This window comes from Salvelinus namaycush, chromosome 37 (assembly GCF_016432855.1).
Source record: "Salvelinus namaycush isolate Seneca chromosome 37, SaNama_1.0, whole genome shotgun sequence".
NCBI lineage: Eukaryota > Metazoa > Chordata > Actinopteri > Salmoniformes > Salmonidae > Salvelinus > Salvelinus namaycush.
This window is the reverse complement of record NC_052343.1, coordinates 4,102,004-4,129,799: the sequence shown is the minus strand read 5'-3', so window position 1 is coordinate 4,129,799 and position 27,796 is coordinate 4,102,004. Positions and strand designations below refer to the sequence as shown.

The 27,796-nt window shown below is 44.7% G+C and overlaps 1 protein-coding gene across 1 annotated transcript in view; it reads left to right on the top strand.

Moving 5' to 3' along the window:
- me1 (malic enzyme 1, NADP(+)-dependent, cytosolic) overlaps positions 1–20,680 on the top strand; it is a 122,551-nt gene extending 101,871 nt beyond the window's left edge. The window contains exons 7-14 of the mRNA XM_038976316.1: positions 11,203–11,312; positions 12,792–12,889; positions 13,575–13,688; positions 14,804–14,909; positions 15,282–15,424; positions 16,203–16,376; positions 18,058–18,156; positions 20,294–20,680. Coding sequence (XP_038832244.1) covers positions 11,203–11,312; positions 12,792–12,889; positions 13,575–13,688; positions 14,804–14,909; positions 15,282–15,424; positions 16,203–16,376; positions 18,058–18,156; positions 20,294–20,461 — 1,012 coding nt within the window. The 3' untranslated portion in view covers positions 20,462–20,680. The remainder of the gene's footprint in view (positions 1–11,202; positions 11,313–12,791; positions 12,890–13,574; positions 13,689–14,803; positions 14,910–15,281; positions 15,425–16,202; positions 16,377–18,057; positions 18,157–20,293) is intronic.
- Positions 20,681–27,796: the final 7,116 nt, after the last annotated feature.

The window sequence follows — 27,796 nt, the reverse complement described above, 5'->3', positions numbered from 1 at the left end:
AAGATTCCAGGTACAAGTTTAGGTTTCATCGGGCCTGGAATTAAGTTGCCTCAAGGAGCCAGGGTCTTTAATTTGTCCTCTTTATCCCACGCGCCGGTCCAGACGTAACACCGCCGCGTCTGAGCGATCCTCCACATGGGAAATCTGCTGTCATCTCTCAAAGCCATCTTGGATTTCAAACATTTTAGTGTGTCAAAAGGCTTTACACTCACTGTAGGGGAAGTTTGTCAGTTAGTGAGAAACCTCAGCGCCCCATCAAAAGGTGATAGTCTTAAGTGTTTTCCCGTGCCGGCAAGTTATTTCCTTCCGTACGAATGTGTATTATCCACGCAAGCCGTAAATCACAGAAGAATGAAAGTGTCAAGAACAAAAGAGGTCTGTATTGTGCTGGTGACGTTCCCCAGATGGCTTTAGCAGTGCTAAGAAAGTATCATATTGATGGAGGCCTCGTCTGTGCACTCCACCCCTAGTCCATCCGCCAATGAGTAGCCGATATCAGTGAAAAGTGTGTGTGTGTGTGTGTGTGTGTGTGTGTGTGTGTGTGTGTGTGTGTGTGTGTGTGTGTGTGTGTGTGTGTGTGTGTGTGTGTGTGTGTGTGTGTGTGTGTCACATATAAACCTCATGAAGCAACACTTGTCTACAAAAAATGATATTACTCAACAGAGTTGCCTGTAGCACACATACCCCTATCTATGTTTGACTCAAGACCGCATTAGTTATGGTCTAACCCACAAACAACACGCACACACAAACCTTTGACTCCAAGAAATGCATTTTGATTTATAAGAGGAATGAAGAAATAAATGTATAAAAGAGTAAACAAAAGAAATGTAGGAACATAATCGTAGAGGCCACTGGTCACCATTGGCCTCTGTATATACAATATATACAGTACCAGTCAAAAGTTTGGACACACCTACTCATTCAAGGGTTTGTCTTTATTTTTACTATTTTCTACATTTTACATTTTACATTTTAGTCATTTAGCAGACGCTCTTATCCAGAGCGACTTACAGTAGAGTGCATACATTTTATTACATTTTTACATACTGAGACAAGGATATCCCTACCGGCCAAGAGCAGACGCTCTTATCCAGAGCGACTTACAGTAGAGTGCATACATTTTATTACATTTTTACATACTGAGACAAGGATATCCCTACCGGCCAAACCCTCCCTACCGGCCAAACCCTCCCTAACCCGGACGACGCTATGCCAATTGTGCGTCGCCCCACGGATCTCCCGGTTGCGGCCGGCTGCGACAGAGCCTGGGCGCGAACCCAGCCCAGCCTGGGCGCGAACCCAGAGACTCTGGTGGCGCAGCTAGCACTGCGATGCAGTGCCCTAGACCACTGCGCCACCCGGGAAATTCTACATTGTAGAATAATAGTGAAGACATCGAAACTATGAACTAACACATATGGAATCATGTAGTAACCAGAAAAGTGTTAAACAAATCAGAATATATTTTGTATTTGAGATTCTATAAAGTAGACACCCCTTGCCTTGATGACAGCTTTGCACACTCTTGCCATTCTCTCAACCAGCTTCACCTGGAATGCTTTTCCAACAGTCTTGAATGAGTTCCCACATATGCTGAGCACTTGTTGGCTGCTTTTCCTTCACTCTGCGGTCCAACTCATCCCAAACATCTCAATTTGGTTGAGGTCGGGTGATTGAGGAGGCCAGGTCATCTGATGCAGCACTACAATCACTCTCGTTCTTGGTCAAATAGCCCTTACACAGCCTGGAGGTTTGTTTTGTGTCATTGTCCTGTTGAAAAACAAATGATTATCCCACTAAGGGCAAACCAGATGGTATGGCGTATTGCTGCAGAATGCTGTGGTAGCCATGCTGGTTAAGTGTGCATTGAATTCTAAATAAATCAGACCGTGTCACCAGCAAAGCACCCCCACACAATCACATCACCTCCTCCGTGCTTCACGGTGGGAGCCATACATGTGGAGATCATCCTTTCACCTACTGTGCGTCTCACAAAGACACGGCGGTTGGAACCAAAAATCTAAAATTTGGACTCATCAGACCAAAGGACAGATTTCCACCGGTCTGATGTCCATTGCTCGTGTTTCTTGGCCCAAGCAAGTCTCTTATTCTTATTGGTGTCCTTTAGTAGTGGTTTCTTTGCAGCAATTTGACCATGAAGGCCTGATTCACGCAGTTTCCTCTGAACAGTTGATGTTGAGATGTGTCTGTTACTTGAACTCTGAAGTATTTATTTGGGCTGCAAACGTATTGCAAACGTAACGTATTTTTGGCTCAAACGTATTAAGAAGGAATGAAATTCAACAAATGAACTTTTAACAAGGCACACCTGTTAATTCAAATGTATTCCAGGTGACTACCTCATGAAGCTGGTTGAGAGAATGCCAAGAGTGTGCAAAGCTGTCAAGGCAAAGGTTGGCTAATTTGAAGAATCTAACATCTAAAATATGTTCTGATTTGTTTAACACTTTTTTAGTTACTACATGATTCCATGTGTGTTATTTCATAGTTTTGATGTCTTCACCATTATTCTACAATGTAGAAAATAGAAAAAAAAATAAGGAAACCTTGAATGAGTAGGTGTGTCCAAACTTTTGATTGGAGTCCACCTGTGGTAAATTCAATTGATTGGACATTCGGAAAGTGTTCAGATTCCTTTTCCTAATTTTGTTACGTTACAGCCTTATTCTAAAATTGATCAAATAAAAACATTTCCTCATTTATCTTCACACAATACCCCATAATGAGAAAGCGAAAACAGGTTTTTAGAAATGTTTGCAAATGTATTACAAGTAAAAACAGATACCTTCTTTACATAAGTATTACGACCCTTTGCTATGAGATTCTAAATTGAGCTCAGGATGCACCGGTTTCCATTGATCATCCTTGAGATGTTTCTTCAACTTTATTGGAGTCCACTTGTGGTATATTCAATTGATAGGACATGATTTGGAAAGTCACACACCTGTGTATGTAAGGTCCCACAGTTGACAGTGCATGTCAGAGCAAAAACCAAGCCATGAGGTTGAAGTAATTGACCGTAGAGCTCAGAGAGGATTGTGTCGACGCACAGATCTGGGGAAGGGTACCAAAACATTTCTGCAGCATTGAAGGTCCCCAAAAACACAGTGGCATCCATAATTCTTAAATGGAATAAGTTTGGAACCACCAAGACTCTTCCTAGAGCTGGCCGCCCGGCCAAACTGAGCAATCGGGGGAGAAGGGCCTTGGTCAGGGAGGTGACAAAAAACCCTGGTCACTCTGACAGAGCTCCAGAGTTCCTCTGTGGAGATGGGAGATCCTTCCAGAAGGACAATCATCTCTGCAGCACTCCCCCTATCAGGCCTTTATGGTAGAGTGGCCAGACGGAAGCCACTCCTCAGTAAAAGGCACATGACAGCCCGCTTGGAGTTTGGCAAAGGCACCTAAAGACTCAGACCATGAGAAACAAGATTCTTTGGTCTGATGAAACCAAGATTGAACTCTAGCGTCACATCACATTCACCTACGGTGAAGCATGGTGGTGACAGCCTCATGCTGTGGGGATGTTTTTTAGCGGCAAGGACTGGGAGACTAGTCAGCATCGAGGGAAAGATGAATAGAGCAAAGTACAGAGAAATCCTTGATGAAAAGCTGCTCCACAGTGCTCAGGATCTCCAGACTGGGGTGAAGGTTCACCTTCCAACAGGACAATAACCCTAAGCATATGTATATATGTGTATTTTTCGGGGAATAATTTTTGTAATAATAAGGCTCCACTGTACCGTTGTTTCCCAAGCGCAGATTCATTAGCGGCAAGCTTGCACCATTACTACAGTAAAAACTGCTTGATTCTAGTCCAAACAGTTAGATCTTACCCATATTACTGGCACATCTTTTTATTTTCCTTTGGGGACCCGCATTTTACATGAATAAACCATGTCGCGGACCATTGTAAAACTATTCACAGGCCGCCAACCATTTGTTTTACACCTTGCTCAGTCATGTTTGATACCTCATTAGCTAGCTAGCTAGCTAACAACCGGGTAACTTTACCAGTATATCCAAACATTTGGGGCCACAGAATAAAAGGAAAAGGGATAGCGTCTTCAGGAGATGATCATAGCAATGAATGAATGAACGGTATTTGTATCAACATGTAAACTCAGCAAAAAAGGAAACGTCCCTTTTTCAGGACCCTGTCTTTCAAAGAGAATTTGTAAAAATCTAAATAACTTGACAGATCTTCATTGTAAAGGGTTTCTCATGTGTTTCTCATGCTTTTTCAATGAACCATAAACAATTAATGAACATGCACCTGTGGAACAGTCGTTAAGACGCTTAGTCGGTAGGCAATTAAGGTCACAGTTATGAAAACTTAGGACACTAAAGAGGCCTTTCTACTGACTCTGAAAAACACCAGAAGAAAGATGCCCAGGGTCCCTGTTCATCTGTGTGAACTACAGACTGCAGATGTGGCCAAGGGCAATAAATTGCAATGTCCGCATATTGAGACTCCTAAGACAGCACTACAGGGAGACAGGACGGACAGCTGATCGTCCTCGCAGTGGCAGACCAAATGTAACAACCCCTTCACAAGATCGGTACATCCGAACATCACACCTGCGGGACAGGCACAGAATGGCAACAACTGCCCGAGTTACACCAGGAACGCACAATCCCTCAATCAGTGCTCAGACTGTCCGCAATAGGCTGAGAGAGGCTGGACTGAGGGCTTGTAGGCCTGTTGTAATGCAGGTCCACACCAGACATCACCGGCAACAACGTTGCCTATGAGCACAAACCCACCGTCGCTGGACCAGACAGGACTGGCAAAAAGTGCTCTTCACTGACGAGTCGCGGTTTTGTCTCACCAGGGACGATGGTCAGATTCGCGTTTATTGTCAAAGGAATGAGCGTTACACCGAGGCCTGTACTCTGGAGCAGGATCGATTTGGAGGTGGAGGGTCTGTCATGGTCTGGGGGCGGTGTGTCACAGCATCATCGGACTGAGCTTGTTGTCATTGCAGGCAATCTCAACGTTGTGCGTTACAGGGAAGACATCCTCCTCCCTCATGTGGTACCCTTCCTGCAGGCTCATCCTGACATGACCCTCCAGCATGACAATGCCACCAGCCATACTGCTCGTTCTGTGCGTGATTTCCTGCAAGACAGGAATGTCAGTGTTCTGCCATGGCCAGCGAAGAGCCCGGATCTCAATCCCATTGAGCACGTCTGGGAGCTGTTGGATCGGAGGGTGAGGGCTAGGGCCATTCCCCCCAAAAATGTCCGGGAACTTGCAGGTGCCTTGGTGGAAAAGTGGGGCAACATCTCACAGCAAGAACTGGCAAATCTGATGCAGTCCATGAGGAGGAGATGCACTGCAGTACTTAATTCAGCATGTGGCCACACCAGATATCTGTAATCAAATGTAAGAAATGTGATGAAACAAATTATATGAATGAAAATATAACATAACGTTTAGCACGCACTAATTTGCATCAAGCCTGTCTTGAGCATTTGGCCATGAATTCTCATCCACATCACAGTGAATATCCTCATTGTTCATGCACCGCGGGGAAAAAAACTTTTGGCATGGCGAACCCAAGCTTGACATTGGTCTGCATTGACGTTGTCGCATGCCTCATCCATAGCCTGAAGGAGGGTGGTGCAATCGTGAGGATGGCAATCGTACACCTTCCTCCACCATGCTGAAAATAATTCCTCAATAGGTTTGAGGAAAGGAGAGTATGGGGAGAGGTATAGGGTCACGAATCTGGGATGGGCCCAAAACCATACCTGAACCACTTCTGCATGGTGGAACCTGACATTGTCCCATACAATGCCATAGGTGACCCCATCACCTTGACAGTGTGCAGCATTGTAGGACCCAAGTAATGACCTAATATCCTACAACACTACCTTCAGAGATAGCTGCGCACATGGAGATGCTTCCCCCACATTGTCCAGGCACTTACTTGTGATGGTTCAACAGCAGCATCAAGCACCGTCATCCTCTAACAATATATTTTGTTTAGTTATTTTTTAAAGTACCAATATGATATTGTGAAGTAGCATGTGCATCATAGTAACAGTACTGAGGTATATAGTGCTGTACCTGAACAGCACTATATACTATATAAAGAAAGGGGTGGCAGGTAGCCTAGTGGTTAGAGCATTGGGCCAGTACCGAAAGGTTGCTAGTTCGAATCCCCGAGCTGACAAGGTAAAAATCTGTCGTTCTGCCTCTGAACAAGGCAGTTCCTAGGCCGTCATTGTAAATAAGAATTTGTTCTTAACTGACTTGCCTAGTTAAATAAAAAATAAATACAATGTTTAATGTTGGCCCGCAGTTGTTTCCAGGTCATTGTTGCTCTCAAAAGACTCCAGGTAAATGTGTTCCATAGATACCTGGTGCCTCTTCAAAAGGCAGGCGATTGTTGGTAGGCTGATGGATGCCACATTGGCAGTGGGGTCATCGTTCTCCTCAATGGCCTGCTTTATTTCCCGTCAAATAGACGGGACATGGGCCCCGTCAAAATCCATTTATAATAGATAAACCAGTTCAAGAACTGGTAAAGTGATGAACATTTAAGAACTGGTTAATTGAGGAACATTTAAGCGCAGTTGGATTAAGTGATAGTCAAAGTGTTTAAACAAATGAGAAGATCACATGAAAAGTATTTTGAGATTGCATTGTGAAACTTTACATGAAAGGTCTTTCTAGATGAAACACTGATTTAGGTTTGGTGAAAAAGTTACTGTGTGATTTTGTGTTGTTGTACTTATTAGTCAATCGAAAATGGGATGAACGTTTTTGATGATCTTTTTGAGTTTTGCACTGAGAGTTGTGAAATTTTACCACAAGCAATAAAAAAATAAAAAACTGCATGCGATCACGTCTCATGACATCAGGCTTTGTGACTCTAAAGATCCATTAGTCACTATCACATGTCACCATTGAGATAAACAATGTCAGATATACAGTTTCAAGCACAGATAAGGTGGCAACAGCACGTCTGTCCTTCATTCTCCACATGTAACTTTATGCAAGTACTGTATCTTAATCCCAAATTCAAATTTACCTGAGCCGCTCCCACTGTTCAGCCAATATGTACTTCGGTTAGGTACATTCTCGTCATGCTCTCTTCTAATAAGGACCTCAATGCAACCAATGTAATCTCACATGATTCAGTTACGTCAACCTTCCATGTCAACACTGTTGTGACATCACAGTATTATGCTGGTAACGCCACACTGTTTTACTTAACCTCGCATCGCTTAGCAATAATAACCATGCCAACCCCGTGATGATGTCACCAAGTCAAGGAAGTTATACACAATAGTACACTTGAGTTGATTATAGCCGATCTACAGAAATACCACTGTACCCTTTAATCAATATTTAAATTCAACCCTTACATTTTTTGTGCCTCGCATTCTTTAAGACAGCTCTAGCTATAGGCTACAGACGCAAATCCGATTTAAACAATCCGTGATCATCCACTTAACAAATGTTCTCTTGATCTTACATATGTCCTCTAAGGTTGATCATGCTTGACAGTTCACTCGATGCGTTGGAGTTATTTACACAACGTAAGCATTAAATCAATTATATTAGAAGATTTTCGCATTAAAAAACTAAGTATATAAAAAAGGACTTAAATATAGGCCTACATTTGATATAATATTTGTCTAAAAACATGTTAGTATTCTCTGTCATTTGTGAGCAATTTTAGAAAGAGTTGCCTACTTATCTAAGCTGCTTACCAATGCACGTTCTTTGTCCAACTAGGCTACCTCTTGGAACATATCCCCATAGTGTAGTGTGCAGTGTACAAGAGACTGGCAGTTTGTAGTAAAGTTTAGGCCTACCTTTAGACTTAGACCAACCTAGTTGAGTTGAGATCTATGGTGTCCTCTCCCTTGTACAGTACCACATAACCAGCAATGTTTTTTTGGCGTGTGTGAGTGTATTTGTTTACCTGCATTACGTTACTGGGTGTGTTTCTTCAAAATTTCCTCGGAACACTGTGTTTTTTGGCCTGATGTGGTACAGCTTAACCAATGCGTAAGCAACCCAGACCTATTCTGAGCCCCTTCAGCAGGGCCACACACACACACACACACAGCCTTAGCTCACAGGTGTGTGTTGTGCCAGGGAGATGTGGTTAGCCTGGTCCAAGATCCGTTTGTGCTTTGAAGCCAACTCTTATGGTTGTTGTACGACCAAATGAGTTGGCTATTCACCACATACAGATTTGGGACCAGGCTAGGTTAACTGTCTTGTGAACACTCCCATAAGCAGGTGCAAGGAGGAAGAATTTTTCCCACATTGTCCCTCTAATCTACAGTGACGGATGGAGTGTTTTCCAGTTGTCTCTGCAGCCACTCTGTCTCCTAGGAGTCTGAGTGGACAGTCTAGTTGACAGAGGAGCTGAGGAGTGGAGCTGGAGGGACCGGTAGAGAGAACGTATTCCCCCTGCCAAGTCAGTCAGAGTACATGGATATGGATACTGTATTTTGTACCATCTACTGCATCTTGCCTACGCCGCTCTGTCATTGCTCATCCATATATTTATATGTTATTGTTCTTAGTCCATTCCTTTACTTAGATGTGTGTGTATTAGGCAGTTGCTGTGGAATTGTTAGATTACATGTTAGCTTTTGCTGCACTGTCGGAACTAGAAGCCCAAGCAATTCGCTACATTCACAATAACATCTGCTAACCATGTGTATGTGACCAATACGATTTGATTTGGATTGTTCCTTTTTACCATAACAGCCATCTTCCCCAATATCTAATGGCTATCATTGATAGCCATAATTGAGTTATGGGCTGATTTAGCACTGGGCAGAAGAGCTCCTCTCAACACCTTTAGGTCTTCTCATCTCTCTCTGTTTCGCTCTCTCTCTTTCGTCAGAGAAAGACAACAGGCTTTTGGGGAGAATGGAAATCGTTAATACATACCAGGGGGTTTTGTTCTGGTCGGAGGTAACCCCCTCTAGCCCTCACTCCCTCATCCTTTTCTCCCCCTCTCCCCCTCTCTCTATTGGTATGGCCTGGGGACCAGGGGCTTGACCCTAGCCAAGACTGATCCAACACAGTCACTGTTTTCAGTCTCTCCCTCCATCACAAATATTCTCATTTTGGTTTTGATTGATTGATTGTGGCCATTCAGTCCTCATTAGAACTCATATACAGAGCTGTGTTGACCATGTACTAGCTATCAGCAGGATAAATCAGTCTGTGCTTCAACTCGAAGCTATCCGCTCCTTACTACATGATTTTGTCACATGCTGCATGACTGTCGTCTGTCTCAGCGCTACAAGAGCCACAACCCTCTGCCTCCAAAACCACCCCTTTTGAAGAAATGCGAGGGCGCCTGTTTTCCTGGATGAACTGAGGTGACCTCGTAGCGATACACTAAAGCACGGTAGGGGGCGGTAGTGGTGCTGCAGTGGCGACAGCATCCTCGCCTCTCTCGCTGTGCGCCTCTCTGAGCCCTGAGACGATGAAAAGTTTACGGTGTCTTTTTGGCTGCTTCTCGAGTCCTCCCCGTAGCCATAGCTGCCCTGCTTTAGTACTTTGCTTTCCCCCTCTGCCTGATAGAAAACACATTTTCTCTCCACGGTCCTGCTGTGCTCGTTTTGAGCGCTCGTTAAGTCCTTCCCTGCGTCAATCGCCACCTACAGAATGTGCTGCATCACAGACGGCTGTGTCTGATGAATATGGGGTCAGACAGACCGACACAGTGATGGAACCCACCTCTCTGATCTGGAGCTAAAGTTTTATTATCACTGAAGCCCAACTCTCATCCTCTCATCCTTCCTCTCCAATTCTCATCCCCCTCTCAATGCTTCCTCCTCCTCCTGCCCTGAATGCTTAAGCTTTTTAGCAGCAGAAGGCCAACTGGGAAACAGCTTTAGTGATTTGTACAATAAGCTGCAGAACTGCCGGGGTGAATATTTTCCATATGCCGGGTATGACGAGGTGGGCCTTACCAGAAAGATGGAGAGAAGGAGCGAACGAGAGAGGTAGAGAGAGAAATAATGGAGAAGGACAAAGACAGAGAGGGGAGAGACAACCGAGTTATATTGGAGCTAGAAAGATCCATAAAGAACAATGGGACGAAACTCACATCACCTCTCCCTCTCCTCGGTTGACGGGTCCATACCTCTGGGCTGGCGTCGCTCTCTGTTTGCTCGACCTGTCCCCAATTTCCTCCCGCGCCATGCTGCCAAAATGCGAGCCCTGGAGTTTTCATTAGAAATGCATGTCCCTCCCTCTACCCCTATTGTATCTGTGTGACACTGGGCTTGGCTAATAGAGCTTATTTTACTCTTTTCACAGATTTACAGCACTGCGGAAGAGAGCATGGGACCCAGGAGTCACTTTCTGCTAAGGCTATTTTAGCAACTCGTAAACGCACTTCTTATTTTCTGTGTATCGTGTTTTTGTAGGGTTTTGTATCAGTGGATGGCGAGGTCTATATGTCGGTGAACAGGGTGTCAGGTGGACTGTGGATTAGCTTGTAGAAAGTGGACTGGGGATGATTTACTAGGTGGTCCTGCTACTCTTGCCATTACTCAGGGTTTTATAGTGTTTCCGTTCCTTTGTGGTCGCTAGTAGATCTCCCTTCTTGACCGACATTTCACCTGTCTAGTAACCTGAAGGACAGCTGTTTGAGGATTGGTCACTAAAGCAGAGGCAAATAGCCTGTCGTGGAATCAGTCCTGAACACCAAGTTTCTTACTGTATTTTCGTGGCCCAAGTTATTGACAAAGTGGATCGCTGGATGGCATAGCCTACACATTGAAACATGCTTATTTGCATGCATAATTAGTCGGATGCATAAACACACCGAGCTCATACAGCAACCCACTCCACATGTTTCAAATGTAACTCCTCAACAGTGAAGGAGTGCCCTCTCCAGGCCAGAACTGTGAAGGTCCTTATTCTTATGGTGTAGAAGAGGGACTTGGTACAAGCATAGGCAATGCACTATATAGAGCATGCTACACAGAGGTGTGTGTGTGTGTGTGTGTGGGCAACATTCATCTGTACTGTAGACGCACAGCATTATCACAGTCCTGGAAGTGATTACTCTGATTTTCAGCTCTCCTTTGTTTGAACTCTCTTGGCCCTGTGGCGAATGACTAGAAAATGGGGTAGGGATGTGAATGTGGTCTTATCTGACTTGGCTGTCTTATCCACAGGTATGGAATGGATTGTCTTATCCAGTTTGAGGACTTTGCCAATACCAATGCCTTCCGTCTGCTGAGCAAGTACCGCGACCAGTACTGCACGTTCAACGATGACATCCAAGGTACACGTCTACTTCAATTGCAAAATGTCAATTGCACAGAGACTCGATAACGTGCTCACAAGAACCCCACGCACGACACACACACACACACACACACACCACATGCACTCAAACTCCCTCTGATCAATCATCCTCCTTTCCCTTTCTCTTTTTTTCTATTTCCACTTTCTCTTCCTCCTTCCCTATATCCCTTTTTCTTTCTTCTCCAACGCACGCGGGCGGGCACACACACACATCCATCCACCCATTCATCCAATCAATCAGTTTAAATCAGATAGCTTGTTCATGGAGCACGAATTCAAATCTCAAACAAACACACCGAGCCCCTGATCCCTCTCTCTGATCCCTCTCTCTGATCCCTCTCTCTGATCCCTCTCTCTGATCCCTCTCGCTGATCCCTCTCGCTGATCCCTCTCGCTGATCCCTCTCGCTGATCCCTCTCGCTGATGGCTCTCGCTGATGGCTCTCTCTGATGGCTCTCTCTGATGGCTCTCTCTGATGGCTCTCTCTGATGGCTCTCTCTGATGGCTCTCTCTGATGGCTCTCTCTGATCCCTCTCTCTGATCCCTCTCTTTGATCCCTCTCTCTGATCCCTCTCTCTGATCCCTCTCTCTGATCCCTCTCTCTGATCCCTCTCTCTGATGGCTCTCTCTGATCCCTCTCTCTGATCCCTCTCTCTGATGGCTCTCTCTGATCCCTCTCTCTGATCCCTCTCTCTGATCCCTCTCTCTGATCCCTCTCTTTGATCCCTCTCTTTGATCCCTCTCTCTGATCCCTCTCTCTGATCCCTCTCTCTGATCCCTCTCTCTGATGGCTCTCTCTGATCCCTCTCTCTGATCCCTCTCTCTGATGGCTCTCTCTGATGGCTCTCTCCGGTGGGTTGGGTTTGATAGAGTACTCTGGAAAACAACAGTAATGTAACAGTAAGTCCAGAGACTCCAGACTCGGGCTGTGTCGCAAACGGCACCGCTATTCCCTCTGTAGTGGACTACTTTTGACCAGAGCGCCATGGGCCCTGTGCACACTATACAGGGAATAGGGTGCCATTTGGGACACGAGCCAACTTTTTTTGTATCCGCTCTGGTTAATGAGACCACAGATTCAGTCACACCATGTCTGAGGAGCCATTAGTTTGTCTGTCAAATAAAACTACATTCCCCAGAAATGAGCCCTGGTAGCGTTGTGATACCTGCAGGCTAATCTAAAACATATTTTCTCTCTAATTCTCTGTCTCGGTAAATCTGCTTGCTATTACTGCAGACAACATAAAGAGCAAATGGACTTTTGCTGTACAAGCCCTATGATGTACTGAGGAGATTGTGTTTCGGTGTGGCTCTGTAATACGTCTCATCTTTTATTTTGTCTGTTTTCCGTCTTTTATACTCTCTCTCTCACTGCAGTAGGAACTCACTGGAGGAAAGCTCACACTTGCAGGTCTAAATCATATATGTCACTCCCCCCCCCCCCCCCAACCCCCAGGTACCGCTGCAGTGGCGGTGGCCGGCCTACTCGCTGCCCTTCGTGTCACCAAGAGCAAGATGTCAGACCACACCATTGTATTCCAGGGTGCAGGGGAGGTGGGTGCAGAGCTCTTGCCAATGTGCAAATTCACTCCTGTTTTTCTTCTGCTCAGAAACACGGCAGACTGATTGCCCCTAATGACAGAATCAGAAATAAGCGCAAACCAATGCTCCAAATTCCCATTCCCAATCACTGAGCTTTTTATTGAGGTCTAGTAGACCTCTAGGCTGTGGCTCAACAGACTCTGTCTCTAATAAACAGGAGAACATGGCCATAAAACTGTGATTAGCACAACATCATTTGTAATGGGGAGACATTTAGAATGTCTTTTAGTCTCTGGGGCTCTTGGCCTGACTGAACTATAGTACCCCCTTTAAAATGCCTTGTTTCATGTGTTTTCCATGTTGATGCATGACCACTTTGTATTGAAAGGGAAGTAGATGGTAATGTGTAGAATTTTGAGGGCATTTACAGTAAAGGGTTATTGTGCTGAGAACAGAAGAACAGGACTTGTTGAGCCTTTCACTGACCTACATTGGATTAAATCCCAAAATAAAAGGTGTGCATTAATATAACTAGAGTCAAGATTATATTAAGTCTGAATAATAAATAACTGGGTAAATTGTCTGCAGGTTTAGGGGTGAAAGCTAGGGACTTATTCCTTGTTTGATCAGGGAAGTGAATGGTGGGGCACAGAGGCATTCCGATCACATCGGCCTTCTCTCTCCCGCTTGTCCCCAGGCCGCGATGGGGATCGCTGACCTCATCACGATGGCGATGGAGAAGGAGGGACTCCCAAAAGACGAGGCTCTGCGCAAGATCTGGATGGTTGACTCCAAGGGCCTCATCGTCAAGGTGATACAAGTACCTCCGCTCTGCCACTCGCCCAGGGTCACTCAGCCCCTGTAGAGTAGACACAGCTCTGTCTGGAGTCCCCACTGTCCGGACCTATAGACATGCATATATTCATGATGTATGACGTGACTGACAGAATCTGTTTACTTCGTAAATTGACTGGATTTAAATGGAATTGATCCCAAGCCTTGTTTATTATACATCATTTGTCATGGACTGACATGAGTCTGAATGAGAGTAGTTGCTCTCATAGTTCAACAAGACAGGCAGAGTCTGTCATGGGGTGTAGATGTGTTATGCATTTCATCTAGGGTTTCACCAGATGCTGCCAGGGTGTGGGTGAGTTTGAGCCTTGTCTGCCAGTCCTTTGAGTCCGTTGTTGTATTGACACAGGCAACGGTATTGCATTTCTTACAACCGAGAACTGCCACGGTCTTAGACCTGTCATGATCCATATGTGGTTGGGGACTGAAGAACTACCCAGAGATTGCCACCTGAGGCATGTTTGTCAGATCAATGATAAGAATAACTCTGCACAGCGCACACTCAATTACACCAGAAGCTGGTATTGTGTCCATGCTTCTGTCACCGTAGGACCTTTTCCAGGACAGTCTGACCCTGACCACAGGGTTGACGCAATAAAAGATGAAGAGGGAATTGTTTATAGAAGTAATGCTTATTTGATCAACTAAATAATGAGGCTTTCAGGCAGGCAGAAAGACAGACATGCAGGCAGAGGGGTGGTGCCTGTTGATATTCACTTTATAGGAATATAACTGCATGGAGCCTTTGGCAAGCTGGATGTACATTTGTCACCAACTCTGTAGACCAGCATTGAGTCAACACTGCCCTCTAGTGACCAAAACACATAGCACTTGACTCCAATGAAACCCCATCAAGCGTATTTCCCTTAAGTGGGTTAGGGTGGAGAAGTTCAGAATCTTTGGCTCTTGCAGATAGTCTTTGTGTTTTCGTGTCTGTGTTTGAATCCCTCTGTGTATTTATTTCAGAGATCATCAACGAGAGCATAAGTTGTTGGCAGCTGCCAGTTGGCATGTGTAGAAACGAGCTTCATCATGATCTGTCTTCCAACTCTCTCTCTTCCACTCTCTCAGGGCAGAGACCACCTGACCCATGAGAAGGAGAGGTTTGCCCACGAGCACGAGCGGATGAGGAATCTGGTAGATGTGGTGCATGAACTCAAACCCACAGCCATCATAGGTAATACACCAATCAGCTCACTGGGGGGGGGGGGGGGGGTCGTCAATTGGATTTTCATTTAACCTTTATTTATACAGATTATAATTCAATAGAATCCAGTAAATCACTGAGATTTAAATTGAAATTCCAATTACCCAATATCTCTCCAGGTGGATAGAGATGGTTTACAACCCCTGGGTTAGAGTTTGTAGTCTGAAGGGTTGATGTGTTTTCTCGTGGGTCTTATTCGTTAGGATACACCGTAGCGAAACATTTTTGCAACAGAAAATGAAAGTGAGCAATTCGTATTGGGTTTAAGTTCAGGTAGTCCCTCCCTGTTTCAGTCCGTTTTCTTCCGTTTGGTGCCTAATGAATACGATCCTGCTCTTCTAGGTGTGGCAGCCATCTCTGGAGCTTTCACGGAGGAAATCATCAGGGACATGGCCTCGTTTAACGAGAGGCCGATCATCTTCGCCCTTAGCAACCCCACCAGCAAGGCAGAGTGCACTGCCGAGCAGTGCTACGCCATCACAGAGGTACCGGAGTGGGTCTGGAAGTGTGTTGCTGCAAATGTCTTGAAATGTCTGTGTACTTCAACACTCAAACAGCACTGTGCTTGAACAGTATGTGTACAGAAGTTAATAAGTGAATGTGTTTACTAGTTAAATTGATGGCTGAGCCTGCGTGACCGAATCAAACCACTGAGTTCCGCCCCCTGTCCCGCCCACCTGGGCGCCTCCTCCCCAGAGCTAAACAAAGGAATCACATTCTGCTCAAGTGTTACTTGGGTTACGTCTGCCTCATATTTCTGAACAGCTAAAATAAAAACCCAGCGGCGATTTAAACTAACGTTAAAAAAAGATCGATATTTTATAGGTTCATTTAGGATGTAGGTTACCAACCCTCTGTCTGTTGTAACTTAAGGTATTGCAGTAGCATAAACATAAGCAGGACACAGTCTAAACAGTCTGCATTTTAACCCCAAAACTGTCATTTCGCTTTTCATTGATCAACACCACACAATTTGATTGACAGCGTGATTGAAATTTGCCAGTATTCAACCTCTGGGCAGCCGGATGTCCTGTGTTTTTGCCAGAGCAGCCTGTAATCCCACACATGGTACAGAAGGTTCAGTTGCTTAGAGATCGGGAAGAGGCGTCCAGAGAATTCAGCCATGCAGCCACTCCATAAATTAAGAGCACATATTGTACTTACTACAATGACCCTGGGGGAAAGTTAATTTAGAGAGGTGAGGGGTAAAGTATATGCACAGTATAATATATTTTCCTGTGTTGACACTTGTGTTTGGTCCAGGGGCGGGGCATCTTTGCCAGTGGCAGTCCATTTGACCCCGTGACCCTCCCTGATGGGCGGACGTTCTTCCCTGGCCAGGGCAACAATGCATACGTGTTCCCTGGAGTCGGCCTGGGCGTCACCGCCTGTGCAATCCGACACGTCACCGATGAGATCTTTCTCACCACCGCAGAGGTAACACACACACACACACACACACAAATGCATCCATCCAATTATCAGTTAATTTACTTTCAAATAGCTCGGTGACAGACATTCATGAAAATATCCTCTTAATACACACCCACACACACACACACACACACACCCTCCAACTCTCTCTTCTTCGCTCTTCTTCAACTGACTCTCTCTGTATCTTCCTCCCTATATTTGGCCTCCTGTCTCTTTTTCAACACTCTCTTCCTTTCTCTCTATCACTTCCTATTCAACTCCCTCGCTATCTCTCTCCTTTTGTATATCTCTTCTTCTCCTTCTCTCTTCATGTCTTTTCTCCAATTCAATATTTCTCTTTCTGCCTCCGTATCTCTCTCAATTTTCTTTTCACTCAATCTAATTCTTCCCCCATATCTCTACCCTCTTTCTTCTTCCCTCTTCATCTTCACTCCTTTCTGGAGACCCTACATGAAAACTACTACAGTTTACTATAGAACACTACAGTACTCACTATAGAATTCTATAGTAAACTGTAGAATCCTATAGTGAACACTACAGTATTATCTGCAAAGAAACACTGTCGTAAATGCTACAGAAATGTCTGCAAAAACACAGCCCGCAAAAACACTACACTTGTTAACTATAGTACATTTTACAGTATCGAATGTGCATATACCTTGCCCCTTCCCCTCACCCATATCGCAATTTGTGCCACCCAGGAGTGAGAAACCTACATGCCAGGTACAGTATACACCTCAGTTATATAGAAAAGAGCAGAATCTCAGGACTATCCGTTCAGACCCCAGACCTACCTCCTTACAGGTTATGTACCTGAAGGAGAAAGACTCCACTGATGTCAAGGAAAATACAATTAGAACACTATAGTAAATACTACAGTAATGTCCACAAAAACACTACATTAATTACTATAGTATATACTTTAGTTACTTTACGACAGTATTTATACTAAAGTTAACTAAATACTACAGTATACTACTGTAAATACTACAGTATTCACTGTAGTGTTTTTGCAGACTTTAGTCTACTACACTAAAGTCTGCAAAAACCCTACAGTGAAACCCAGTCTGTTACAGATCATGAAGGAAATCCCTTAAACATGTCCTCATGTCTGTCCCCAGCTCAGTGGCATGGCAAATATAATAATATCCCCGTGAGCCCAGTTAATAAACCGTCAGAAAAAATGGCCAAACTGATAACCTCTCATAGGCTGTTCTCGTGCGAATGCCAATCAGCTCGCTTTGCTCTCTGCTGCCTGGCTCTGCAGACATGGGAGACGATTAAAACTTCACAGTGATGCATAAGTGGGGGTGCAGTGCTGAATGACAATTCCATATGTTATTTGATACTGTCATCATGGGCCTCAGGCATATGAGAGCCACACTTAGCCTGCCAATGAGGTAGACTGAGGATGGAGGACGGTTGCGCAACAGTAGGAGGGAGAGGGTGGGATGAATGTCAAGTCTTAGCCACATTATCGACACTGATTGCCACCCATTATACCCTCATGCCCACCTAGCCAGAATATCATATAGAACATCTAATCAAATGTAACTTTATTTAAAATGCATTCCAATGTCTCAGTACTCTTTACAGTAAAATGTGTGTATGTGTTAAGGTATGCCGAATATCTGTTTGACTGTGTGTGTGTGTATAACTCATCCATTTGGTTGCTCTCTGACAGACCATTGCTGACCTGGTGACAGAGAAGGATCTGTCGGAGGGAAGACTGTACCCTCCCCTGAACACCATCAGAGATGTCTCTCTCAAGCTGGCCGTAAAAGTGAGAGCACACACAGACACACACATCTGCACGCACACACACACACACACAAACATGTCCTTAGTTCTTCATGCTTCCATACCCTCAATAGGTCTTCACACTTGCACTGAGTATACTAAACATTAGGAACACCTTCCTAATATTGAGTTGTCATGCCCATTCACCCTCTGAATGGCATACATACACAATCCATGTCTCAGTTGTCTTAAAAATCTTTCTTTAACCTGTCTCATCCCCTTCATCTACACTCTAGACACTCTTGACCCAAACTGCTACAGACCTATATCTATTTTACCCTGCCTTTCTAAGGTCTTTCAAAGCCAAGTTAACAAACAGATTACCGACCATTTCGAATCTCACCGTACCTTCTCCGCTATGCAATCTGGTTTCGGAGCTGATCATGGGTGCACCTCAGCCACGCTCAAGGTCCTAAACGATATCATAACCGCCATCGATAAGAGACATTATTGTGCAGCCGTATTCATCGACCTGGCTAAGGCTTTCGACTCTGTCAATCACAAAATTGTTATTGGCAGACTCAACAGCCTCGGTTTCTCAAATTATTGCCTCGCTTGGTTCACCAACAACTTCTCCGATAGAGTTCAGTATGTCAAATTGGAGGGCCTGTTGTCCGGACCTCTAGTGGTCTCCTATGGGGGTGCCACAGAGTTCAATTCTCGGGCCGACTCTCTTCTCTGTATACATCAATGATGTCGCTCTCGCTGCTGGTGATTCTTTGATCCACCTCTACGCAGACGACACCATTCTGTATACCTCTGGCCCTTCATTGGACACTGTGTTAACTAACCTCCAGATAAGCTTCAATGCCATACAACTCTCCTTCCGTGGCCTCCAACTGCTCTTAAACGCAAGTAAAACTAAATGCATGCTCCTCAACCGATCGCTGCCCCCACCTGCCCGCCCGTCCAGCATCACCACTCTGGATGGTTCTGACTTAGAATATGTGGACAACTACAAATACCTAGGTTAGACTGTAAACTCTCCTTCCAGACTCACATTAAACATCTCCAATCCAAAATTAAATCTACAATCGGCTTCCTATTTCGCAACAAAGCATCATTCACTCATGCTGCCAAACATACCCTCATAAAACTGACCATCCTACCGATCCTCGACTTCGGCGATGTCATTTACAAAATAGCCTCCAACACTCTACTCAACAAATTGGATGCAGTCTATCACAGTGCCATCCGTTTTGTCACCAAAGCCCCATATACTACCCACCACTGCGACCTGTATGCTCTCGTTGGCTGGCCCTCGCTTCATATTCGTCGCCAAACCCACTGGCTCCAGGTCATCTACAAGTCTCTGCTAGGTAAAGCCCCGCCTTATCTCAGCTCACTGGTCACCATAGCAGCACCCACCCGTAGCATGCGCTCCAGCAGGTATATCTCACTGGTCACCCCCAAAGCCAATTCTTCCTTTGGCCGCCTCTCATTCCAGTTCTCTGCTGCAAATGACTGGAACGAACTGCAACAATCTCTGAAGCTGGAGACTCTTACCTCCCTCACTAGCTTTAAGCACCAGCTGTCAGAGCAGCTCACAGATCACTGCACCTGTACATAGCTCATCTGTAAATAGCCCATCCAATCTACCTCATCCCCATACTGTATTTATTTATTTATCTTGCTCCTTTGCACCCCAGTATCTCAACTTGCACATTCATCTTCTGCACATCCTACCATTCCAGTGTTTAATTGCTATATTGTAATTACTTTGCTACCATGGCCTATTTATTGCCTTACCTTTCTTATTCTACCTCATTTGCACTTGCTGTATATAGGGTTTTCTACTGTATTATTGATTGTATGTTTGTTTATTCCATGTGTAACTCTGTGTTGTTGTATGTGTCAAACTGCTTTGCTTTATCTTGGCCAGGTCGCAGTTGCAAATGAGAACTTGTTCTCAACTAGCCTACATAGTTAAATAAAGGTGAAATAAAACATTTAAAAATACACTGATTTGATTGAAGTGGATTTAACAAGGTATCATAGCTTTCACCTGGATTCACCTGGTCAGTCTATGTCATGGAAAGAGCAGGTTTTCTTAATGTTTTGTGTACTACTCAGTCTATACAGTGTCCACCTATGAACTATCGCGTTTGTGTGTCTTACAGATCGTGGAGTTTGCCTATGAGCACAAGATGGCGACGCTGTACCCGGAGCCTGAGGATAAGGAGGCTTTTGTGCGCTCCCTCATCTACAGCACCGACTATGACGAGTTTGCTGTTGACTCTTACCACTGGCCCAAGGACGCCATGACCATCCAGTCATGCAAACTGTGACGAGGGACTGAGGGCGAGGGACACGGGGCACGAAGGAGAAGTGACAGGAGACCAGGGTCCAGGAAGGGAGTGAAGGAGACGACAGAAGTGCAATATCATCAAGACAATGGCGATTGTGGTTTTGATGTTAAAGAGAAAAAGATCTTTATGAATGCGATAACTACGAGCCAAAATAGACACGATGATCAAATAAAATGGTTTAAATGATTGTTTACTTCATATCGGCTGTCATTGTGTTTGTGTGTGTGTGCAGTACTTTGAGAGGTTTCTCGGGGAGGGTTTGGGCATCGCCATTGTTTACTCCCATGACTCTGACATACTAAGAGGGAAAATACAATATTCAAAGCTAACAGATAATGTGTGTATAAAACGTATAACTAGGAGAAAGACTGTTGGCGGTGATGCACAGGGTGAGAGGAGAGTGGGTTTTTGATGTCACATGTTAGATGTCTCCACTCAGCCGTCCCAAAGTAGCATGACTAACTCTTTTCCCATGGATATACTGGTAAGAGTCGGTCATCCATACACAAAGGCCGGGGTTATAGAGAAGCGTGTTGCCCTGTCAACAATGTGCCTATTAAAAAGGCAATATTCACAATGTTCGTGGGCACCACATTCACTGTAAACTCTGCAGATGTTGGCTCAAGAGTAAATTCGAGTAAAACCGTGAAATGCGTACTTACCAGTCCTTCCCAATGATACGGAGTTTAAAAATAATACAAATAAAATAGTAACACTACGAATAAAATAAAATACACAAGAATGGTGCTATGTACAGGGAGTAGCAGTACCAGATCAGAAGTACGAGGTATTTGAGGGAGATACTTTTGTATATGTAGTGTACGTAAACACCCCTTCAAATTGATGGATTCAGCTATTTCTGACAGGTGTATAAAATTGAGCACACAGCCATGCAATCTCCATAGACAAACATTGGCAGTAGAATGGCCTTACTAAAGAGCTCAGTGACTTTCAACATCGGACTATCATATGATGCCACCTTTCCAACAAGTCAGTTCGTCAAATTTCTGCCCTGCTAGAGCTGCCCCGGTCAACTAAGTGCTGTTATTGTGAAATGGTAACGTCTAGGAGCAACAACGACTCAGCCACAAAGTGGTAGGCCACACAAGCTCAGTGCATAAAAATCGTTGGTTGCAACACTCACTACCTAGTTCCAAATTGCCTCTGGAAGCAATGTCAGCACAATAACTGTTCGTCGGGAGCTTCATGAAATGGGTTTCCAAGACTGAGCAGCCAACAAGGTCACCATGCGCAATGCCAAATGTCGGCTGGAGTGGCGTAAAGCTCACCGCCATTGGACTCTGAAGCAGTGAAAACACGTTCTCTGGAGTGATGAATCACTCTTCACCATCTGGAAGTCTGATGGACGAATCTGGGTTTGGCATATGCCCGGAGAACGCTACCTGCCCCAATGTATAGGGCAAACTGTAAAGTTTGGTGGAGGAGTAATAATGGTCTGGGTCTGTTTTCCATGGTTCGGACTAGGCCCCTTAGTTCCAGTGAAGGGAAATCTTAACTCTACAGCATACAATTACATTCTAGATGATTTTGTGCTTCCAACTTTGTGGCAACAGTTTGGGAAGGTCCTTTCCTGTTCACATGACAATACCCCTGTGCACAAAGCGAGTTCCATACAGAAATAGTTTGTCGATCTGTGTGGAAGAACTTGACTGGCCTGCACATGGCCTTGACCTCAACCCCATCGAACACCTTTGGGATGAATTGGAACACTGACTGCGTAACCAGGCCTAATCGCCCAAAGTCCTAGTGGAAAGCCTTCCCAGAAGAGTGGAAGCTATTATAGCAGCAAAGAGGAGACCAACTCTATATTGATGCCCATCATTTTGGAATGAGATGTTCGAAGAGCAGGTGTCCACATACTTTTGGTCATGTAGGGGCGGCAGATAGCCTAGTGGTTATCGTTGGGCCAGTAACCGAAAGGTTAGCCTGAGCTGACAAGGTAAATAGCAGTTAACCCACTGTTCCCCAGTAGGCCATCCATTGTAAATAAGAATTTGTTCTTAACTGACTTGCCTAGTTGAATAAATACAAAACATTTTAGTGTATGTACATGGAGGCAGGGTAAAGTGACTAGGCATCATAATATATAATAAGAAGAATAAAATAAATAACAGTTTCAGCAGAAAATGATGTGTAAAAGTGTGTTTGTTGTGTCTGTGTGTAGTGTATGTGAATGTGTGGGGGTGTCAATGGAGTGTGTGTATTGTATTTATAGTCTAGTGAGTGTGCACAGGGTCAGTGCAGATAGTTCAAGTAACCATTCATTGATTATTTAGCAGTGTTATGGCTATTTAGCAGTCTTATGGCTTGGGGGTTGAAGCTGTCTCGGAGCCTGTTGATACGAGAGCTGATGTAAAACGGTCTGAACAATACATTTTTCTGGCCTTTCTCTGACACCGCCTGATATAGAGGTGATGCAGTCAGTCAAGATGCTTTCAATGGGGCAGCTATGCAACATTTTGAGGATCCGAGGGCCCATGGCAAATATTTTCTGCCTCCTGAGAGGGATGAGGTGTTGCCGTGCCCTCTTCACGACAGTGCAGGTGTGTGTGTGGACCATGTTAAGTCCTTAGTGATGTGTACGCCAAGGAACTTTTAGCTCTCGACCCTCTTCACTACAGTCCTGTGGATGGGGTCTCTCCCCTCTTTCTGCTATAGGCCACGATCAGGTCCTTAGTTTTACTGACGTTGAGGGAGAGGTTGTTGTCCTGACACCACACTGCCAAGCTTCTGACCTCCTCCCTGTAGGCTGTCTCATTGCCGTCGGTGATCAGGCCTACCACTGTTGTCGTAGGCAGTCGTGCGTTGCCAGGCAGTCGTGGATGAACAGCGAGTACAGGAGGGGACTAAGTGCACACCCCTGACGGACCCCCGTGTTGAGGGTCAGCGTGGCGGAGGTGTTGTTGCCTACCCTCCCCACCTGGGGCCGGCCCATCAGGATGTCCAGGATCCAGTTGCAGAGGGAGGTGTTCAATCTCAATCTCAGGCTCTCTATCTTGGTGATGAGCTTGGAGGGGACTATGGTGTTGAACGCTGAGCTGTAGTCTATGAACAGTATTTTTAGAAAGAGATTTCCCCTGTTGTACAGGTGGGAGAGGGCAGTGTGAAGTGCAATTGAGATTGTGTCATCTGTGGATCTGTTGGGGCGGCATTTGAATTGGAGTGGGTCTGGGTTGATGGTGTTAATGTGTGTCATGGCCAGCCTCTCAAAGCACTTCATAATTACAGATGTGAGTGCTACAGGGCGATAGTCATTTAGGCAGGTTACCTTGGAGCTCTTAGGAACAGGGACAATGGTGGTCAACTTGAAACATGTTGGGATTACAAACTGGGACAAGGAGAGATAGAAAATGTCAATTAAGTCACTTGCCAGCTGGTCTGCGCATGCTTTGAGAACATGCCTTGGTATTCCGTCTGTGATTGTTAACCTGTTTTCAACATTTTGCTCACATCGGCCATGGAGAGTGAAATCACACAGGCATCTGGAAAAACAAGGGCTTTCACATAAGAGTTCTGCATTAATTGGTCATCTCACGGCTGGCTTTCCCTTTTGTAATCTGTTATCGTCTGCATGCCCTGCCGCATACGACAAGCATCGAGCATCCTTTTTGGTTCTGGGTAGAACCCTTTGCAGAGGGTTCTTCAAAGAACCCCCTGTAAATGGTTCTACCTAGGACCCTCTATGAAGGGTTCTTCCAAAAACCCTTTTATCTTTAGAGTGTTCCTCCGAGAACCCGCTATGAACAGTTCCACCAGCCTTATTAGCCTTTATCTTTGTGTCTCATAAAATGTATCAACCAATCAATGCAAAAACAACTGATATAACAGTAAAACAAACAATTCTGAAAATATCCCTGCAGTAGAGCACGCTGGAAAATATTATATATGAATCTTTGTAGAAGCCTTTTTGCCTTCCAAAGAATCCTTCTTGCCTTCCAAAGAATCATCAAAGAACCCTTTCTTCCAAAAACGGTTCTAAGGATGTTATATAACCCTTTGCCTTACAAAGAACCCTTGTCTTCCAAAAGGGTTCTTCTGATCAAAACAGTTCTTGGTAGAAGCTTATCCCTCTGCAAAGGACCCCTTTGGAACCCTTTTTTTCTGAGTGTATTGTCCTTTTGCGTGTTTGATGTCTCAATGGTGGTCGAAGCAGGCTTTCTTGTATGCATCCATGTCCGTGTCCTGTTCCTTGTAAGTGGTATCTATAGCCTTTAGTCTAGGTGGGATATTGCCTGTTATCTATGGTTTTTGGTTTGGATATGTTCGTATAGCCACTGTGGGGACGAAGCCATCTATGCACTTATTGATGAAGCCCGTGACTGTTGTGGTAAACTCCCCAATGGTATCGGATGTATCTTGGAACATAGCAAAACAGTCTTGTAGCCTCACATCTGCTTCATCCGACCACTTCCGTATTGAGCGCATCACTGGTACTTCCTGTTTGAGCCTTTGTTTGTCAACAGAAAGCACGAGAATGGAGTCATGGTCAGATTTGCCAAAGGGAGGGCCTTGTATGTGTTTCTGTTGGTAGAATAAAAGTGGTCTAGAGTTTTAACGCCCCTAGTATTGGTAAAAGTGAGGTCGGACGGTTTTATGCCTCTCCGCATTAGTCTCCAGCCACCAGAACCACTGCCTCTGGGGGAGCGGCTTCTCGTTTGTTTATGTCCCCATACAGTTCGTTGAATGTCAGAATGGATGTAGACAGGCATGATAATTATGGTCGGGAACTCTCTTGGTATATAAAAGGCTCAGCAGCTTACCATTAGGATTCTATATAAGGTGTGCAAACCACAAGGTATGAGCCACGACCATACTCACTGTATTAGTGTCTGTCAGAGTATGGGAGTGGAGTTGAGGGGTCAGAAATCCCGCTCCTTGCTCCTGGAGTGGTGCTCAAGCTCCGGTGCGAAATCCGCTCCTTGCTCACAGAAAAAAACTCTCCAAATTCACTCCATTCATTAAAATCACAATTTAACCAACGCCCGTCAATTTGTGTGACTACCTGGATCTACTATTTGGTTTTGAAGTATTGAAACCAAACCATATGCTTTGGATGAAAAGTATTATAATAAACATGAAAAGGTGAATGTAAGAAGCGCTCAGATCATTTCAAATAGGCTACATGTCATATTAAACTGCATATTAACACTCTAAATAGGTCAGGAGACAGAAAGGGAGCCTAAAAAGGAATGGAAATGAATTATCTAGGCTATATTATTTCAATTATTTCAAGGCTAGAGCCTATAAAGAAATATATTGTGAAGCATTAGTGAATGCGACACGCTAGGCTTGCAGGGAGTCAGGGATATTAAGCGCTCAGCATTTGCACAACATTTTGTTGTATTAAATCATCATAGTGTATAATTGTGCATATTAGCTGTGACTTACTTAGAATTAAATACAAATTAAATGAACAATGCCTCATTGCCTTTGAATTCATTTTTAGAAACACCCGTTTTGCCAGAGTCTGTTGCTTCAGGCTCATGTCATGGTGCCTGGAGAGCAGGCCAGCAGTGGAGAATATCCTCTCTGTGCTTGCAGAGCCACTGGGGATGTTGAACACCCTTTTGGCCGCTCTTGCCAGGCTGGGCAGGGATGCAGAGTTTTTTTAATTTTAGGTAGGCCTAAAAGTTTAGGCAAAATAACCCAAACATGCCTCCCGAGTGGCGCAGCGGTCTAAGGCACTGCATCGCAGTGCTAGCTGTGTCATTACAGATCCTGGTTCGGTCCCAGGCTGTGTTGTAGCCGCCGCGACCAGGAGACACATGAGACGGCGCACATTTGGCCCAGCGTCGTCCAGTTTAGGAGAGGGTTTGGCCGGCCGGGATGTCAATGTCCCATCGTGCTCTAGCGACTCCTGTGGCGGGCCGGGCGCATGCGCGCTGACTCGGTTGCCAGTGTGTATGGTGTTTCCTCCGACACATTGATGTGGCTGGCTTCCGGGTTAAGTGAGCATTGTGTCAAAGAAGCAGTGCGGCTAGGCGGGGTCGTGTTTCGGGAAGACGCACGGCTCTTGACCTTCGCCTCTCCCGAGTTCGTACGGGAGTTGCAGAGATGGGACAAGACTGTAACTACCAATTGGATACCACAAAAAAGGGGTAATTTATAATAAATTAAAAAATAACTCAACCAAACGGTAAGCTGCTTGAAAGATTAAATATGTCAGGCCTATTGGGCCAAAATCAATTATGTATAGATAATAGAACAAAAATGAAGGAAACTTTTAAGAGATCAGATTTTTTGTTTATAAATACTTTGCTGCAATGACTTAATTAGCTAACCACCTCATTCCTTTCTTTTAGCATGTGCACGTAGTAAGTACACCATCATGCTTTCAGGATTTGTGTCTTTTCAGATTCCACAATGATTCTTTATTTGTGGACATTACATCACCGCACTCCCTCTCTTGCTCTTGGTCCTCATCTTTGTAAGTCACCTTGTTTTTTCAGTTTCTTTCTGAAAATATTTAGCGAATTCCATGACAGTAGCTAAAGCAAGGGCCTAAAGCAGCCCACAAGTAGACTCCAAATGCATGCTGGGTCGGGTATGCCCTGAGTTTGTGAAGTGAGTGCTACTGGAGAAGCTATTGGCGCGAAATTGGACACTCCAGCCTTTGGGAATCTCTCTCCACTCTCCAGTCAAATTGGGCAGGCTCCGCTCCTCGCTCCACTCGCATACTCTGGTGTCTGTCATCATATTGTTTGATAGATTCTTAAAATCCTTAGTCTATACACTCTCTTGAGAAGAACTGTGTTGTTTGTTTTGAGTCTACAGTAGGTCTTTCAGCCCCTGGTAAGACTGATCGTATTCCACCTAATGACTCACAAACACCTTGAGAGAATTGACCAAGACATTATTTGTCCGTCTGGTTATTTACTTGAGAAGTTCAGGAAGTAAAGTAAAAAATATTGATTGTAATGTTCTCTTTTGAAGACAGAGTAACCAATAAAAAGGAAATACAAATACTGACACTGACTTCAGCACAGTGAGAGCTACCCATGGACTGACGCCGCTAAGCAGTGACCTTTAGCTTTTGTCTGGGTATGAGAAGTGGTCAACCCCGTAATACAGATCACTTGCTCAAACAGGTGACTGGGCAGGGCCATGTTTTATAGGCTGCAACAGACCTTAGAATGCCTGACCATAGCTACATAGCTCTATCACGTCTTGTAATATGTGACGTGAGAGCTTAATATATGGCTCCTTTATGAAAAAGGCTTGCAAAAGAAATGAGATCCTCCGACCATACTGTAGCTATCACGACAATGCAATGTTGCTACGTGGGGACTTTTG